This window comes from Equus caballus, chromosome 21 (genome assembly GCF_041296265.1).
Source record: "Equus caballus isolate H_3958 breed thoroughbred chromosome 21, TB-T2T, whole genome shotgun sequence".
Taxonomy (NCBI): Eukaryota; Metazoa; Chordata; class Mammalia; order Perissodactyla; family Equidae; genus Equus; species Equus caballus.
In genome coordinates this window covers 46797763-46815255 of record NC_091704.1, presented here as the reverse complement: position 1 = coordinate 46815255, position 17493 = coordinate 46797763, and the positions used below count along the sequence as shown (strand labels likewise).

Sequence of the window (17493 nt, the reverse complement as noted above, 5' to 3'; positions counted from 1 at the left end):
TTTGGAAGATTAGCCCTGAGCTAACAGACGCTGCCAATCCTCCTCTTTTTGCTGAGGAAGGCTGGCCCTGAGCTCACATCCATGCCCATCTTCCTCTACTTTATATGTGGGATGCCCACCACAGCATGGCTTGCCACGCGGTGCTATGTCCACACCCAGGATCTGAACTGGCGAACCCTGGGCCACCGAAGTGGAACGTGAGTGCTTAAGCGCTGCGCCACCGGGCTGGGCCCCCTCACCAATTTTAAAGATTAAAAAAATAATCTTAAAGAGGTTAAGTAGTTTGTCTAATGTCATACATCCAGAAAGTAAAAAGACTGGGATTTGAACCCAGGTCTATCTGACTCAAAAGACTGTTGGTTTCTTTTTTTTAAAATTACAATTATATTTCAATAAATATCCTTTATCACTGGGTCATCCAGATAGATAACATTAATGCATTTCCTTGGATATTAGTTTCTAGCTCTGGTAGAGGTCACAGGCCATATAAAAAAACACCTTATGAGATTGTCCTAACACAGGTACTTTCATTTGATGGGAGACTAAACTGGTAATACCTTTCTTAGCACTCAATTGGCAAGCTCAAAGGCACATACTAATGAACCCAGCAATGTCAGTACTAAAGATTTACAATAGGGCTATTATACTTAAAGCAGACAAAACACTCAGTGCAGCTGCTTATCTGTAATGAACTGAAAACAATCTAAATATCTAACATTAGAAAGTCCGGTCAAGTAATAGTAATAGTAATAGTAATAGTAATAGTAATAGTAATAGTAATAGTAATAGTAGCAGTTATCCTCTTCATTAACTAACAGCTGAGTGCTTATTATATAATAAGTACTGTTCTAAGCCTTTACATACATTAACCAATTTTAGTCATCAAAATCACCTTTTGGAGACAGACATGACTATTATTCCCACTTTACAGATAAAGACGCTTATGTTATTAAAGTAAGATTTATAAATACCATTGCAACAAGCATTTGTATAGACAAAAGCCATTTCTATATTCCAGTTAACATAATATTGATACATGCATGACAGACTTCCATTTCTAAGCCCATTTTCAGGATGTTATATTTTTGCGTTATATTTATGCATAGTACCTTATTTCACACTCAGTAACTCTTAATAAAAATTGTCAAGTCTTATGGAAAAAAGTTTACTCTCAGCTTTTGGTGATTCAGGGGTGTGTGTGCACTCAAGTAGATGCTTTTTGTTAGGGAGTAGTTATGTGCTGAATGTTTATTTTTAAGCTAAAGCAAATGAGATGATACAGTCCACATATAATTTTCTGATTCTTTTGCAAGCTAAGAGAATGATAGTTCTTTGCCCTGAGATGTTAGTATCCCACCATTTAAAAACTCTTCATTGGTTCTAAAAGTGACAGACATGAACTCTATTACTACAAGCTGCCGCTACCACTAAAATCTAAGTTGCTTATATTCTTGAAAAACCAATAAAATATGTGGAAAGAAATGTTGAATCACATATTTCAACTGCCATTTGAGCAGAAAGTATAATTACGGCAGTCCTCTCAGCCTCTTCTTGGGAACTGTCGTTTTACATTCTTTTTAAAAAAATAAGTGAGGTAAAATTCACATAACATAAAATTAACTATTTAAAATAAATAATCCAGTGGCATTTAGTACATTCACTATGTTGCGCACCCACCTCCTCTATCTAGTTCAAAACATTTCCATCACTCCAAAGTAAAACTCCTTACCCAGTAAGCAGTTTCCCCCCTTTACTCCTTTCCTCAATCCTCTGGCAACCACCAATCTGCATTCTGTCTCTATGGATTTGTCTATTCTGGATATTTCATACAAGTACAATCACATAATGTGTCATCTTTTCTGCCTGGCTTCCTTCACTAAGTGTAATGTTTTGGAAGTTCATCTTGTGACAGATCATTCTTTTTTGTAAAATATTCCTCATCTTAACACATACTGTTTAGAAATAAAATATACAACAAAAATTTAAAAATCAACTAGATGCCTTTTTAAAATTACAGCAGATATACCATTCTAAAGGAAGTTTAAATACTACACAGCAGTTCTGATGTCAGACCAGCCTTACAAGAGAACTCTACCTATATTTTCTTTACTTCATCACCATGGATTCAGGACAACAGAACTAATTTAAAGGCAGAGTACCATTTTCAGTACTCATCACAGTGGTAGAGGAAAAGCCTAAAAGCAGGCATTGTTAGTTCATAAGAATTTCAAATTTCCTTATGAAAATTAAGAAGAAAAGTTATTCTCTGCTCAAGGTGATAGTAGAGAGCCAAATCTCAGTATCTCTTGACCTGACAACATGATTATGATTAAGAAATACGTTACCAAGGCAAACTACTGCCACCCAAGCAAAAATATAACAGTTTCAACCAAACAGAGGAAATGGCCAGTGAAAGACTATTTCCAAGAGACCGAGTGGCTTTGGGAACTCTCCGTGTAGCTCCTAACTTGGTTCTCTAGAATGAAGATGGAGTGCGGTTGGCAGTTGAGCGAAAAAAATTTCACCAATAACATCCCAACTCAGAGAGGTAGAACAAGTCATGTTGCAAGTAGCCCCAGGAGAAGAAATTTTCCTAAACATAAATATTCTTCCTGACCACCTTTTATCTCACCAGAGAAAGGAAAAGCAAGAGAATTCATCATCCTGAAGACTCTTTGTGGAAGTGAGAAAGAGGAGAAGAATTCTAATTATCCACATCTACTTATCTCTAATAACAAATAGACATTTGGCTAACATGTAGATAAAAGAAAAATAAATAAGGTAAGATCTTCCAAAGGAATAAAAAGTAGGGAAAAAGCACTATCAAAGATGGCTGTGAACTCTCAACACAAGTGTCCCAAAGTGGCTTCATACACTCAAAACCTTCTCTTGGTTCAGGCAAACAGAAGTCGTTCCTGAAAGGAGATGGTGAATAGGTTCAGGAAACAAACAGAGCAGACACTGCATAGGCAAAGGCTCTAGGGAGCCCAACCTGGGTTGGAAACCTGAGGCTGAAGGTGTACCAATGGATTCCACCTCATAGAATATGACAGCACACTCGATGAAGATACAGGAGAGAGCACAGCCCATGTTTTAACAAAGTTTCATGCAGTCAAACCCTACTCTTTCCCATAAGCAATCCTCAAAGCAGAGCTCATGAGGAAAGAAAAAGGAGGAGAGGTATTTAAAAAAGTGTGAACAGATTCAAAGACAATTCTTGTTCGGATGTCTCAGCACAAAAAGATGATTTTGTAATGGAACTGACGATGCTAAGCACTAAAGAGATGAAAACACAAAAACAAACAAGGCCTGACATCTTTGTATTTGGGTGGAACATAGCATGAAAGATAGAGATGAAAAATGTATTCTCTATGGACTTTGAATGATAAGGAAGTGTCAACACAGGTTCACTGCTTGTAACAAATCTATCGCTCTGGTGTAGAATATTGATAGGGAGGCTGTGCATGTGTGTGTCTGTTGGGGCAATGGGTCTGTGGGAACTCTCTACATTCTGCTCAGTTTTGTTGTGAACCAAAAACTGCTCTAAAAAAGAATATCCATTTAAAAAACAAATAAAAAATCTATTCCAGAAGAATCTTAAGGGAATAAAGATACAATGTGCTAATGTTTTGAATTAGAAGAGAACTTGATAGATACAAAAAGCCAATAAAATCAAGAGCTCAAAGTTGAGATGAAAAGGAAGATTGCAGAGCTAATAAAGCAAACTGAAATGCAAAATAACATTATTAGAGAACTTATAAACAAATTATAACTAGCACAGAAGATTGGGTTACAGCTGAAAATCAAGTCACTGCCAAAGAGACAATCACTAGGGGACAAAAGAGGAAAGAGAACAAAGATTAAAACAATTACAGAGAAGATAACAGATATGCAGGACAAAGGCAATCCAACATAAGGATAATTGGTGTCCCTAAAAGAGCGATTGTATTAATCAGACATAATAGAAGACTGTTTTTCCTTCTAACTGAAGGAAAACTCCAATCCATATGATATAACGACATAAAGATTTCAATGAAATGCTGATATTGAACAACAGATTCCAAGACAATTTGGTTAAGTTACTCAAATCAAGGATAAAGAAAGAATTTCTTCAGCAGTCTGTAGAAAAACAAGGGCAAAAAAATTAGGCTGGACTTAGCAATACTCAATGCCCAAAGATATTGGAGAGATAACTAAAAATGGAGAGGGAAAAAGTGTGACCTAATAACGTATTTTTCATTAAAGTTTAAATGCCAATAAGTAGAGATTCTCAAACATGAAAGAAATTCAAAAGAACAAACACTGTTTGCTAAAAACTATTTGATAATAAAATGCAGTCAATCAAGAAATGAAAAGAAGCCTGAGTAGAAGATCTAGTGTTTGGCACTGAACCATTTAAATACAGAACATTAAACAATCACAGGGAATATTACTACAGAAGGTAAATGTAGTTATTTTTACACTTTCAAGGTTTAAAAAAAAAGCATAAAAGGGTAAATTTTCTCATTTTCTAAAGTGGAATCAGCACATAGTCAGTAAGATTAATAAATCAAGAAACAGGTTTAAATACATTACTTAAAGAAATGAACGCAACAAATGAAAGAAGAAAATACAACAAAAAATCCAGAGGAGGATGAGGGGTGGGTAGGAAGAAATGTAAGTGGTAATTTTCTCAGTTTTATAGATGAGAGGTTGACAGACATTATCTAAAATTGTTAAATAGACGAATGAGAATACCACATAAAATTAGAAGGGCAACAACGAATTGTCTAATCAGAAGGAAACACACACACAGTGTTTGTTTTTTGAATTTCTTTCATACATAAAAAGAACAAGAGAAGGAAAAGATAAGAATTACGGCAAAGGACAGAAGGAAACAAAGGAAACATGAACAGAATCATACTAGACAAATGCTAACAAAAAGAAAGCTAGAGTTTCGATATTCAGTGGACAAGCCTTCTTAATTCATGGCAGAAAGTCTTAAATGAGGGGCCCTTTATAATGGCAATAGGTTCAAATTCACAATGAAGACATAACGGTCTTAAGCGTTAATGTCCAAAAATATCACTGCAACAAAACAATAAAGCACAAACTGTAGGAAATACAACAGAAATTAAGAGAAACATAAGAGAAGTAGGAGATTTTAATTCATTTTCGTCAGTCCCTGGACAGATAAATAGACAAAAAATATGCAAGGAAAGAATATAGAAGATATGAACATAATTACTGATGAAGTTGAACTAAGAGGTACATATTGTATCCTATACTTCGTTGAGAACACATCTTTTAAGTGCCCATAGTTTACAAAAATTGTACATATTATTAGACCACAAAGAAAAACTTTAAATTCCAAAAATTACAAATAGGAGAACACATTTATAGAATTACAATGTTATAAAAACTAGAAATTATTTACAAAAACAAAAGCAACCCTCTTTCAATCATGTAGAACTAAAAAATTCCCTCAAAACTACTCTTGGCCTAAAGACAATATTAAAACAAATTTCAAATTGCATAGGAAAAAAAGACAAGATATTATATATACAGCCAAAAATCTGTGCTCAGCCTTAAATTAGCTTTAAAACCTCTACATAATTTAAGACTGAGTGAATGAAACAAGAAAACAACTCAAAGAAGTTTGTAAAAGAACAATAAAAATAAACCCAAAGAAAACAGAAAATTAGAGATGAAATCCAGAAATCAATGAATTTAAGAGGAAAATGGTAGACGTGGCAGATAAATTTAAGGAGCTAATTCTTTGGGGAGAGGAAAATATAATAAACCACTGCCTAAAGAGTACAATACTAGGAGCAAGTTTTAAAAGTCAAAATACTGACATCTTAGTGTGTTTTAAAGTACCAAAATACTGGTGTACTTTTTCATTATGTGTGTGTGATTTCAGGATCAGCCAGCAGCCGCTGTTTGCTCTCTCTGATTCTCCCATCATTACCCTGCCATGGCCTATGCTCCCTCAATTCCTTTTACTTATGCATCCTCTCTTTTCCACTCAGTTCTTACAGCTCTGCAGGCTCAAAAGAGTGAGCACCCTCTGAGGTCGATGGCGCTCTCTGATAAAGAGAAAAAAGGTGTAACGCAGAGCAGGGCTACCAACAGTGTTGAACCTCTGAACTCCAAGAGTGACCCAGAAGGAGTGGCCTCAGAGTCCATTCTCACAAGTATTGAAGCTTGGACTTACTACAAGAGAAACAGCCTCAAGGGCATCTGGGTTGAGGGGACTGAAGGTGAAGGAGCCAGGAAGTAGGATGATGATGTATAATGCTCATATTTTTAGTCATTTTAAAAATCTGAAGTTATTTAATGCTTATAAATTTTTTATATTTAAAATATAATAAGAATTCAGTGAATTCTGATGACATATAAATACTGAAACATCCATTTGTCATTTTGCTCCTATATGGCAACGGCTATTACTGGCTAATCAGTCAAACAAGACAGAATTAGAAGCAAAAGAAAGCAGTAATAAAGACGCTCCAGGTATTTACAAAACCCTAAGAGAGTAAAACTCTTATTATATAAAAATCTGACTATGTAGCTGAATTGGCTGATTTTTTTAGGAAAAGAAGTTGCCAAAATTAGCCCCAGGAGAGAGAAAAATTAAATGGATTAATTAATCATAATAGAAGAAACTGAGAAAATGCTACCCTGTTAAAAGGTATTGGGAACTGATGATGTCACATGAATTCTACAAACTGTCAAGGAACAGATAGTTAAAAAATTAATAAATACTGTGAGATGACTAAAAAAGGAGAGGAAAATACAGAAAGAAACAGCAAGCGCAATTCTGTAAATAGTAAATTCTCAGAAAATTAAACACTATAAGACCCCCAGGATTTCTCACTAGAAGAGGAAAAAAGCTATATTTAGGAAATGAAAATAAAGTTGATCCTTAAATGTAAGATGAGACTACAAAAACTGCAGAAATATTTCCTAAATATTTATTTTCCACACCATACAGTTACATACTACTCACCCAGCTTGGAAAATCAGACCAAGTTGGAACTCGCTGACAGAGGTCCCGGAGAATACGTATGATAATCACACAGGACTGCAGACCATTAGCTCTAGCCTTGAGAGCAACACAAAAACCAAGTGAATTAATCTTAGAAATATTGAAAATATCCCTTGATGAAAAAAAGTTAAAATACCACTGTTTAATGGAAGCTCAGATAAAAATAAAACAAAAATAACCACACTTAAAATTGGACTCAATGAGCTGCCATTTACAGCAATATTTTATGCCAGGGTTAGTATTTAAAAGCTGGTATTTAGGTCAAAGTAAACAGATTATACAAGAATAATATTTCTTGATCCCCTGTGAACCTTGACCTGTGTTCATTTAAAACAGTAAACTTAAAAAATATCTGCCTACATTAGAAATAAAAGAAAAAGTAAAGAGCTAAAAAGTTTGTCTAGGGACTGAAAGGTTAAGGAAATCTGTTTGGTTTCCCTTCTGTGCCTTTGCATGACTGCAAAGTCACTAAACCAAACAGCTGCTTCCTCTCCTTTCACTCCCTACACTTAATAACTTAGAGAAAGAAGGGAAAAAAATCTTAAAACTATACACAAAGCTTTAAACACATATTCCATTATTTAAAGCAAAGTTAATCTGCAGCCTTATGGAATATAATATATATACACAAACATGTGATGTTCCTAAACAAGTCAACTTTAAATATAGTCACTAAAAATAAAAATAAAAAACCCAAACTACAAAACACCCCCAAAACCTAAGTTTATTGTCAAATTAATAGTAACTGCAATACGCAGATCTTCATACCCAGCTTTCTATGTTAACATATTTTCTGAGATTTAATTCAAAATAGTATTGCTTGGGCAATCTTTTGAAATGTTTAAACACAGTTAAACATGTTGAACTGAACTACTCTCTCTCATAAGGCTACAAGAAAAAAGTAAAATGATGTTCCGAACCTGGAACCACTTAGCGTGGCGTAGAGCAGCCAGAGCGTCAAGGCATTTTTGCCTGTCCAAGACGTCCGGTGGGTCTTTCACCATACCCGAGGTTACATCTAAAATGGATTGAATTGGCAAAATGCAGTGAGGAATGGGTGTTTGACCAGGTGAGCAAGACACTTCCTTAAAGTTGCATCAGTGTCACACAAGCCATTTGAGAGTTTATCAACACTTTGATGTACCAAGGGAGTTATTTTCAACAAATTTACATAATCCAATATGAAGACCAAAAGGAGAATTAATTTAAACTCTTAATTTAGAAATATAATAATTTCTGCAAATATTAACTCTACCCACCAAAATAAAATCAAAAGGAAGGATTACTGGACACAGCGCTCCAGCACAAGGATGACAAGACAAGAGGGAACACAAAAATCCACCTTAATAAATGAGAATGTACAATAAACTACTGAGTTTGTTCAGTATTCTAAATGGTCATTGGTTTTTCTGAGGCTGACACAGCAAAAAACTAATGATAAATATGGAATGACCAATACAGTAATAATCATAGAAAAAAAATGAAGAGCACAAAATAGGCATCTCTAAGAGCTCAATGCTTTCTCTTCCATGAGGGAGTTTTAGCTGTTAGGGAATATAAAATGCCCTTTGAAATTCAAAGTTCCTGTAAAGAATTCCAAAGAATGACTAGAGAGAAACAATGGGTAAAGTAGAAAAGGGCAACCGGAACTAGCATGGTTAAATAGAAGAAGTATAGAAATAGAAAAGATGCAGTAAGCAGAATGCTTTGATGATAAATAGTATATAGGCTCTAAGGTTATAACAACTGATTTTAATCAGATTATTGTACTAAAACACAAATGAACCTCATAAAACTTGTGAAGAAAATGTGACCCTAAACCAAGACAAGAAGTTAAACCTCACACTCATAAAAGCATTTGGAGGACCAGCTTTATATTCACCTAAACATATCTGGAAAAAGTGTATTAAAAAAACAGGAAATTTGCTAATCAAACTATTCACAAGTGAATAGCAATTAAGTCAATCTAATTCACAGCTCTTGGTGATTTTACTAGTATAAATATTTTTTAAATATAGGAAAATTATATACCTGGTAAGTAACCTATTGAATTAACAGTCAGTCCTGTGGCTACAGAGTACGAGCATTATGGGGCATTTAGGATATAATTTACAAAACCATTGAGGGCACCAAATGAATATGAGGGACAAAAGAAGAAATATATGATAAAAGAAAAAGTTAAAGATGATTTTATTTTAAGAGTATACTGCAACTCTGGGCAAGGTACTTGATTGTATATTTTATATGAGCATTCAGAAATCTTAAAAGATACTTGTCCTTATTTTGAGCAGATAACATATAAAAAGTGATAAAGAACTCTAACCCCTGTCTAGGCCTTCCATTCTTAGTTCTTCCTCCTCAAATAATCAGATGGCATAGATTTTCCCCAAGACATATCAGAAGGGAGATTTACAGATAATCAAAGAACACTATGTGGCATTTTGAGAATAAACACTGAATGAGGAAATCTGGGTACTAAAAAGAAATTATCAAGACAAAACATTAGTAATTTTTTTAAAGTAGTAAACAATCTCGAAATCTGCCAGACCAATTACTAAATCCAGAAGTATATTGAACATAAGAAATGGGCTATTCTGAGATATGGAAAAGGAACACAGGAAAGCACAGCTAACTAAGGAAGTAAAAAAAAGAAAGGAAAAAGAAACAACAACAAAAAAACCCATTCCCCAAAGCAGGGTTACAGAACATGCTGAAGGACCCTCTTCTCATACCCCTTATTTATTTCCATTATATGCTAAGGCTAGAATGCAAATAGGTGACAATGTGCAATCTCTTTCCAAAAAAGTTTCTGAATTTCTAATGTTAATTCACGATGTTATAATTTCCTCCAATAAGAAAGAAAATTTTTATTTTTGCACACAAGCATTCATAACTTTGCAAATTTTAATTAATGATACAATTTCAAAGATGCCAAGACACCTATTGCAATTTAAAAACAAATGAAGAGCTGTAAGTAGAAAATTTCTGTTAAATTTAGAGTGTGGATTTTTGCACCCATTTTATATTTCAAGTGGATTAACCCCTTAGATATAATGTACCAAAATTATACTTGTTGCCTAATACCCAGTTAACAAAAACAAAATAATCAGTTAATTTATTTAAAAAAATTCAAATTCTTACCCTACATGAACATGTTTCATAAATTTTAAGGGGTTAATCACCAGTTAGAAGACATGCTGTGTCCACACTATTTTATGATTAAAAGTTAATGGGAATATATTAATTTAAATTAACATGGTTATATAAAATATATAATCCACCCAACCATTTAAAAACTAGTGTGAACACTGCTCAATTCTAGAAGAGACAAAGACAAAACAAACAAAACAGCCACACAAGGACAATAAATGCCAGACTCTGCATCCAAAATCCCTCCTTAATCAAATGGCAGGTGTGACACTGAGCTTTTGAAAACCTTGGTCAAAAATCCTTCCGATGTCTTGGCAGCAACCCCTGACAGGAATCAATCCCCTCTGCTAGAAGGCTTTGGACCGGGCCTGATAAGCTACAGGTAGAAAAAAACACACACAATACTTGACTTGCTGCAGAAAAGACTCTGCAGCAAGGGTTAGAGCATTTCGAACATTTCAAGCTTCAAGTCAATTAAATGTTTACTTAACATTTAACTGTCAAACACAGTACCATAAAATAGATCTGTCATGCGTTTAACAGTTATTTGGGCAATTTAATCATTTCCTTTAAATAATTTTTGGTATTAAACAGGACCATTACGCATTAAAGAGGGTACCACACTATGCGCAAGTCACAAGTCTCATGATTACAATTGCTCTTCCGGCAAAGCCTTCCTTACCCCCTGTACTAACTCCCCAAAGCAAGCTACAGGCTTTAAATGATTTTAAGACACAGAGCATTGGGAGCTGCAGTGAGAGAGAATACATACCGTTATTCTGCAGCAAGAAAGAAGCAATCTTCGTAATGAAGCTAAAGACATGATTTACTGCAGTAATCTGCAGCAAGGAACACTCTATCAATGTTTCTATACTTTTTGCACATCCAACTTTTCAGCTCAGTGTCTTGAAGTAAAATCTTTCAATTTTGAACTGATCATTTCTCTCACCATAGTATTTATGAAATACAGAACAATAATTCTAACTCAAGTCTGGGTCAGACAAAAATATAATTTTGTTTCCTTTAGAAGGGATAGGTTATCAAAGACTACTACAAACATGATACTATTAGCTTTAGACTTTTGCAACATTATAAAATGACTTCATACTGCACAAATTTAACTAAGCCTAAATTGGACAAAATGTGCTCTGAAATAAAGTTAAATGGTTATATGAGTATAATTTCATCCTACATATAGCAACTTTTATTTATATCATATTAGAAGACTTCTTTTTCAAATCCTAAGAGTCACATGCTGCATATGAATTGACCAGATTGACTCAGGAACTGTTTTTCCAGTAATATCCACGGCCAGACCTTGAGTGGAAATTCATGTCCACATAAAAGATCCTTTACACAAAATCCACTTCTTTTTATGATGTAGAGCTTATACAACATACAAGTCCCGACATGCTGTATATACAAAGTATGCAAGATTAGACACGTTTCCCAATGACCACATTTTAATAAAATGTTCTTTTCCTGGGTTGTGGAAAGCCCAGTGCCTTAAAAAGAGTGCTTTGCTGTAAGAAAATAAATTTAAAGGGACAGTAATTGAGAGCCTAGTGATGCTATTTTAGACTAAATAATTTTATATTCAATATATAGTATTCTATCTTATCACAAAGAAATATTAGTAGATTATAACTCCATACTTAACAAGTTAAGATGTACAAAAATTACATGAAAGGAAACAAAGTAAATTTTATCTGACCCATAAAACAACAGAACCAACATACCGCAGACACTGACCATGCTTTTTGGCTTAAAAGCTTTTGAAGCTTTGAAAATGTTACAGAATAGTCCCTAAAGCAACATTGCTGGCACCAGCAGGATTTCATAATCTACAATTGTAAAGTAAGTTTAAAAACCCTAAACTGTACTACAACTCACTAACTACACCTACACCGTTTATTTTTTCATTATCTCTAATACTGGGGTCAAATGCCCAAATCTATGTGCATTAGGATGCTCTGGATTTATGAAAGTGCTCCAAACCAAAGAGCAACCTCAGAGAACTAGAAATATATACCTCAGGACAAGCCAAATCCATGATCACATACGTAACAATGCCTCTTAAAATATAAGTATTATGAGTATTTAACCAATTTATTTCTAAAACTCTCTTGTCTTTTTTGTAAGACAAGGCAAGGACAAGAACGTTTTAATAGAAATTAAATTTGTGGCCCCTTACTAGCAACATTTCTTTAATTTTTTCATGTGTTGACTATGCCGGTAAGAACAATTTTGAAGTTTTTTTTTTTTTTCCAGAAATCTGAGGTTAGCAAGAAAAGAAAAAAATCAAGAAAATCAGTAATACCATGAGAGTTTTATATATAAGTACACTACTAAAAAGAGCATTTACTTTCTGAGAAATGATCTTAAGTAAAACTGGTTGCTATATAAGTCAAATCTATCCAATTCATATGTAATGCCAGCATGTTGCCTTCTAGGGCTTAATGCCATCTTAAAGAGTAGGTAAATGAAAAAAAAAGTTAATAGAAAAGTAGAATGTTTAATGGCTTTCCAACCTCCTTCCCTCATGTTCTCTTCTCGAATAATTGGAGATGTCAGGGTGATAGTGACTTGCATTTTGGGTTCCACACATGAATTCAAAATTATTGCCGCTTCAGACACAGCACATTTTATGTCATACTTCTCAGGACTTATAACCTATGTAATGAAGAGTACAAGAAATTAGTTGGACCTTTTTACATACGGCTCTTTCATTTTTCTCACCACCATAACCATTTCAAAAGAACTAGATCATATACTACTCTCTCCAAGAAGCCTTGCAATGAATGCAAATATCACTAATCTCTTGCCCTACTTTCCTTTTAGGATTCTTTGTTGAGCTAATATTTACCATTATTTATATCATGAGTTTTATTTGTCTATATGTATGTCCCTCTTAGATGATGAATTCTTGGATAAAATAAATACCGCCGTATTTATTACTGTATTTTCCTAATAGCATCTGGCTAGTTAAGTACTCATGTATTTGCAGAAATGGAATGAGACTAAAACAGATACTCAAAACTACAGGAGCCATAATTCAACCATTCCCATTGCACTGTGAAATCAACAGATCTACATTTTATCAGAGAGCAGAACATCCTGGTTAACATCAAGAAAAACAAGGATTCACTGCAATTTGGGAGACATGTGGGAAGCCACAGTTTATATGATCAAATGAAGATCCACAGAAATTAACACTGAGTGTTTATAGTATAGTATCTAGGTTCAAATCTTAGTTCTGCTACTTTGTGATGTGAAGATGGGTAAATTACTCACTCCTCTACCTGTTTCTGTAAAATGGGGACAATAATTTTATCTAACCTAGAGAACTGTCAGAAGTTTAAATGAATTAACTATATAAAACACTTAAAACAGTACCTGATACATAGTAAATACTATATAATTGTTAACTATGACAATGGTGATGATGAAGAATTAGTTCCATTTCTCTTGCTTATCCACTAGTACAGTAAGTACAGACTAACTTGGAAAGAGTATTCTGCTTTTGGCTCAATTGCTTAACTGTTATTTAGGAAGGATGTAATATTTCCTGCTTTGTAGTTTTACTAAGCACCATAGCTAGGATCAAAATGTTTCTTGAAAATTAATGTAATTCTTTCAAGGTCCTCGAATCTCCTCTTCTCCCCCTTCATCGCCCTAGCAGCCTCAACAGAGGGGTAAGAAGCAGACACACAATGCCAACTCTGCTGGCTCCTAATACTTACAAGGACTCATCCACAATAAGAAATTCCGTATCTGGAACAACAGTAGTATAAGGCAAACAAGAGTAAGTGCCAGAATTGTCAGAGCTTAAGTTCAATAGTGTGCTTCACTATCCCTTGTGTTATCAGTTGCTCTGCTGTGGTCAGGTATTACTTATTTTGACTCATTACTGTAGAATACACATTACCAAAGAAATGTCAAACCCTGGATTTAGAATGTTTAGTTAAATTGCAAGGTTTTGAAAGAAGTTTTATACATTAAATTCTTCAAAGAATCTTTACTTATTTATTTTTTGCTAGTAAGATTCACCCTGAGCTAACATCTGCTGCCAATCTTCCTCTATTTTGCTTGAGGAAGACTAGCCCTGAGCTAACATCTGTGCCAATCTTCCTCTATTTTGTTTGTGGGATGCCACCACAGCATGACGGACCAGTGGTGCAGGTCTGTGCCCAGGATCCAAACGTGCGAACCCAGGCTGCTGAAGTGGAGCACGTGAACTTAACCACTACACCATGGGGTTGGTCCTAAAGAATCTTTATTTTAAGTCTCAGCCTGAGGTTCTTTCAATATGAGCTAATGTATTAAAATTTTCAAAAATTCAAACAAAGAAAAGGTTTGCTTTTGTAGCACCAAAAGGGGATATTCTATTAATTGTGCATTGCCATGATGTGTTGGATGAAGACAGAAGTAATTCCTACTATTATAACATGTAGAAAACCAAAAATAGTAACAATAAAACTGGGGAAATTAAAAATGAGAAAGACTACCTTAATTACTACATTTTATTGAAAACGTATTCAACTAAATAGGCAAGATACTTATGACTTTTAAAAATTTAAGCTTGCTATACAGAGGCTTTGTTTGGAAAAAATATCACTTTCTGTTCTGACTGCCTTCTCTCTTATGATTCAAATCTTGGAAAAAGAATAGGAAGAGGACATGTGCTGCAATTTTACATTTTTAAATAAATTAGCAAGATGGCTTCATGCCAAATATAAGCACTGTAAAACCCAAAAAGACAAAGTAGAAAATAGTTCTACCAATTTGCACAATCAAGCAAAAAACTCAATATGGAAAGCCAGGCCAAAATTTTAAAGGGCAGCTTAAGTTTAAGCTTGAAGCACAGTGAGTCCTGCCAAAAACTTTTGAACCAGACAAGGGGTAAAAATGAACATTTCCATAATACTTACAGCAAGCTGTTTGGGTAGGTTTTCTGCGATACGGCTTAATAATGTCTTTGAAGGTTTCTCTGAGCACAGCAAAACAAGGTTGACATTTCTATCTCCTCGGAGAAGTAATCCTTTTGCCAATACTCCCACTCGCAAAACTCCTTTTAAAGCTCTGCAGTGAAATCAAATTATGTTATGACATTTCTCTTTTCAACCAGAACCATGATAATCTCTAAACACACAATAGTAAATTAATTTTTATACTATTAAAATTTTCAACTACAATATAAAAACATTTAATATTTTTAGAATTATCCTTCATTTAGATAAGAAATATGGATAAATAAATCAAGACCTAAGTTCTCACAAGGACAACTACAAGGCAAAGAACATTAATGCTTCTGTGTCTCATTTTACAAGTTAAAATTGTGTAATATGAAATATGGAATATGAAAATATTTTCAAATGGTAAAGGGAGAACGAAGTTATAGATCACAATGTAAAACCTGATATGAAAGATGTTGCTAAAACAAAGACTGAACGTGGGGCAGATGCACAAAAAAATAAAAATTGAATAGCAGCTGACTGTAATTGGAAAACTACAAAGGCTGCTTTGAAAAGGGATTCAAAATAGTTTTATATAAGTTCAAATAAAATGAGTAAAATTACAAGGTTGGAGATTGTACGGAATTGTGTATTTCTCATTTTAGCAAAAAGCAGCTGAATTCATTAAATATCCAACACAAGCACAAGACATGCAAATTCACACCAAAGAGTTTTCAGTCTTTGTAAACTCTTATTTCAAGTGTAAGAAGTCTATGTAAAGAAAAACAAAAATATACAAAGGAAGTCTGAAAACACACCTGTCTTTACCTCCCTCTTTCTTATCATCTCCCTCTTTGCTCTTGCTCTTCTCATGTTCAGACAAACTATCTGAAACAAGTTTTAAAGCACGTTCAGTGATAGAAACAATTTTCTGAACTGCCTGTAATTCCTCTTCAGTTGGATAAATGGTTGCATGTTTTGTCATTACGTAACGGTCATCAGAGGAGTCAGGGCGACGTAAAGGCTAGAGAGAAAAAAAAAGTTACTTCATTTTAAAAAATGTTTCCTGAGCAAAAGTAAACCAATATTTTTCAACTATATAAATGTGTCATATTTTTTAAAAAAGAAAGTCAATTATGCAAAATGTCCATTTTTAACCGTCTTCCCCTTTTTTCCATTTTAGTAGAAACAAAAATGCAAACCATGGAAAGTTATACCAGCGAGAGTATGTATATATGTATGTATACATGTTTTGCCTGAAAACAAGACAAAACTATAACACATGGCATTTAAGCTTATGAAAATACATTTCACTCCACTTTAAGAACCAGTGATTCTGAAATTTTTTTTGCTTTTAATAAAACAAGTTTTACCAGTGCTGCTTCTGTGTGATGAGAAAGAGAACAGGTTAAAGAGGACAAATTTGTTCTAAATGGTTTTTCTTCTAAATGCTTTCTAGAAAACAAAGCAGTCCTCATGTTTTCCATAGTCTGAACGTCTATGAAATGTTCCTCATAACCCAGGTGTCTCTCCTCCTACCTAGCTTCCACAGAGCACAAACTCTCAAGATGCAGATCTTTCCTGTAGTTTTCCTAACACATCAACTGTGGTACTCCTGTTAAACCATTTAGCCCATCCTGCACTTAATTCAGAAGTAGTAGTAGGTTTTAGATAGGATTTGAAGGAGGAAAAAAGATTCTAAACCACTGGTGATGGGAAGATAAGAATAATTTTGAAGGCAAAGGAGCTGCTTTCAAAATTAGTTGTTCCTGCTAATCTAAAGAACAACAAAGGCAAGAAAATCTCCTATGTGAAAGAACAGCTGGCAAAAGAAGCTCTGCTCCCATTTAGCTTATATTGCAAGTAAGAAAGATTCATGGAAATTGTAAATTCCTTATACATAAAGACATGAATTGAGAACCTGTAATAAAAGGAGGGAAAATTCTAAATCAGGTGAAAAACTTACATCAAGATTAAGAGACTACTAAGTCTAAGAATTAGTCCCCCAAACTGTTATCTTCCAATGCTGAACCAGTCTTATACTTTCACCCCCTACATAAACAAAGTGGACACTCACTGCAGGCCCTTGTGGCTGAGGAGGCATCCCTGGTCGGACTCCCAGAAGGCCTAATGGGCCTGGGGGACCATGAGGATAGCCTCCATCAGGCATTCGGCGGCGATCATCCCAATGATGCTGTTCTTCCTCCATTCTTCTCCAGTACATGTCCTCTTCATAACGTCTGAAACATAGAGAATATTATAAGCCTATAAGAAAAACACAACCCAAGAACTTACATCAATAATGACATAAAAAGCAGTTTAAAAAACCAAAAGCCAAATCAGTCTAGCTAATACCTT

The 17493-nt window shown here is 34.4% G+C and overlaps 1 protein-coding gene and 1 non-coding gene across 5 annotated transcripts in view; both read right to left on the bottom strand.

Moving 5' to 3' along the window:
* ZFR (zinc finger RNA binding protein) overlaps window positions 1–17493 on the bottom strand; it is a 67225-nt gene that overhangs the window by 8022 nt on the left and 41710 nt on the right. For 2 of the 4 annotated variants that reach the window (XM_023625795.2, XM_023625796.2), the window contains 6 exons: window positions 17213–17375; window positions 15954–16159; window positions 15112–15262; window positions 12712–12853; window positions 7951–8048; window positions 6992–7087 (listed from right to left, as the gene is read on the bottom strand). In XM_023625795.2, the coding sequence (XP_023481563.1) occupies window positions 6992–7087; window positions 7951–8048; window positions 12712–12853; window positions 15112–15262; window positions 15954–16159; window positions 17213–17375 (856 nt within the window). The remainder of the gene's footprint in view (window positions 1–6991; window positions 7088–7950; window positions 8049–12711; window positions 12854–15111; window positions 15263–15953; window positions 16160–17212; window positions 17376–17493) is intronic. The other 2 variants (XR_002802623.2, XR_011430393.1) reach the window with 1 other exon arrangement.
* Window positions 7289–7349, bottom strand: MIR1898 (microRNA mir-1898). The gene has a single exon (NR_032978.1). It is a non-coding gene; the product is annotated as a microRNA mir-1898 (primary transcript).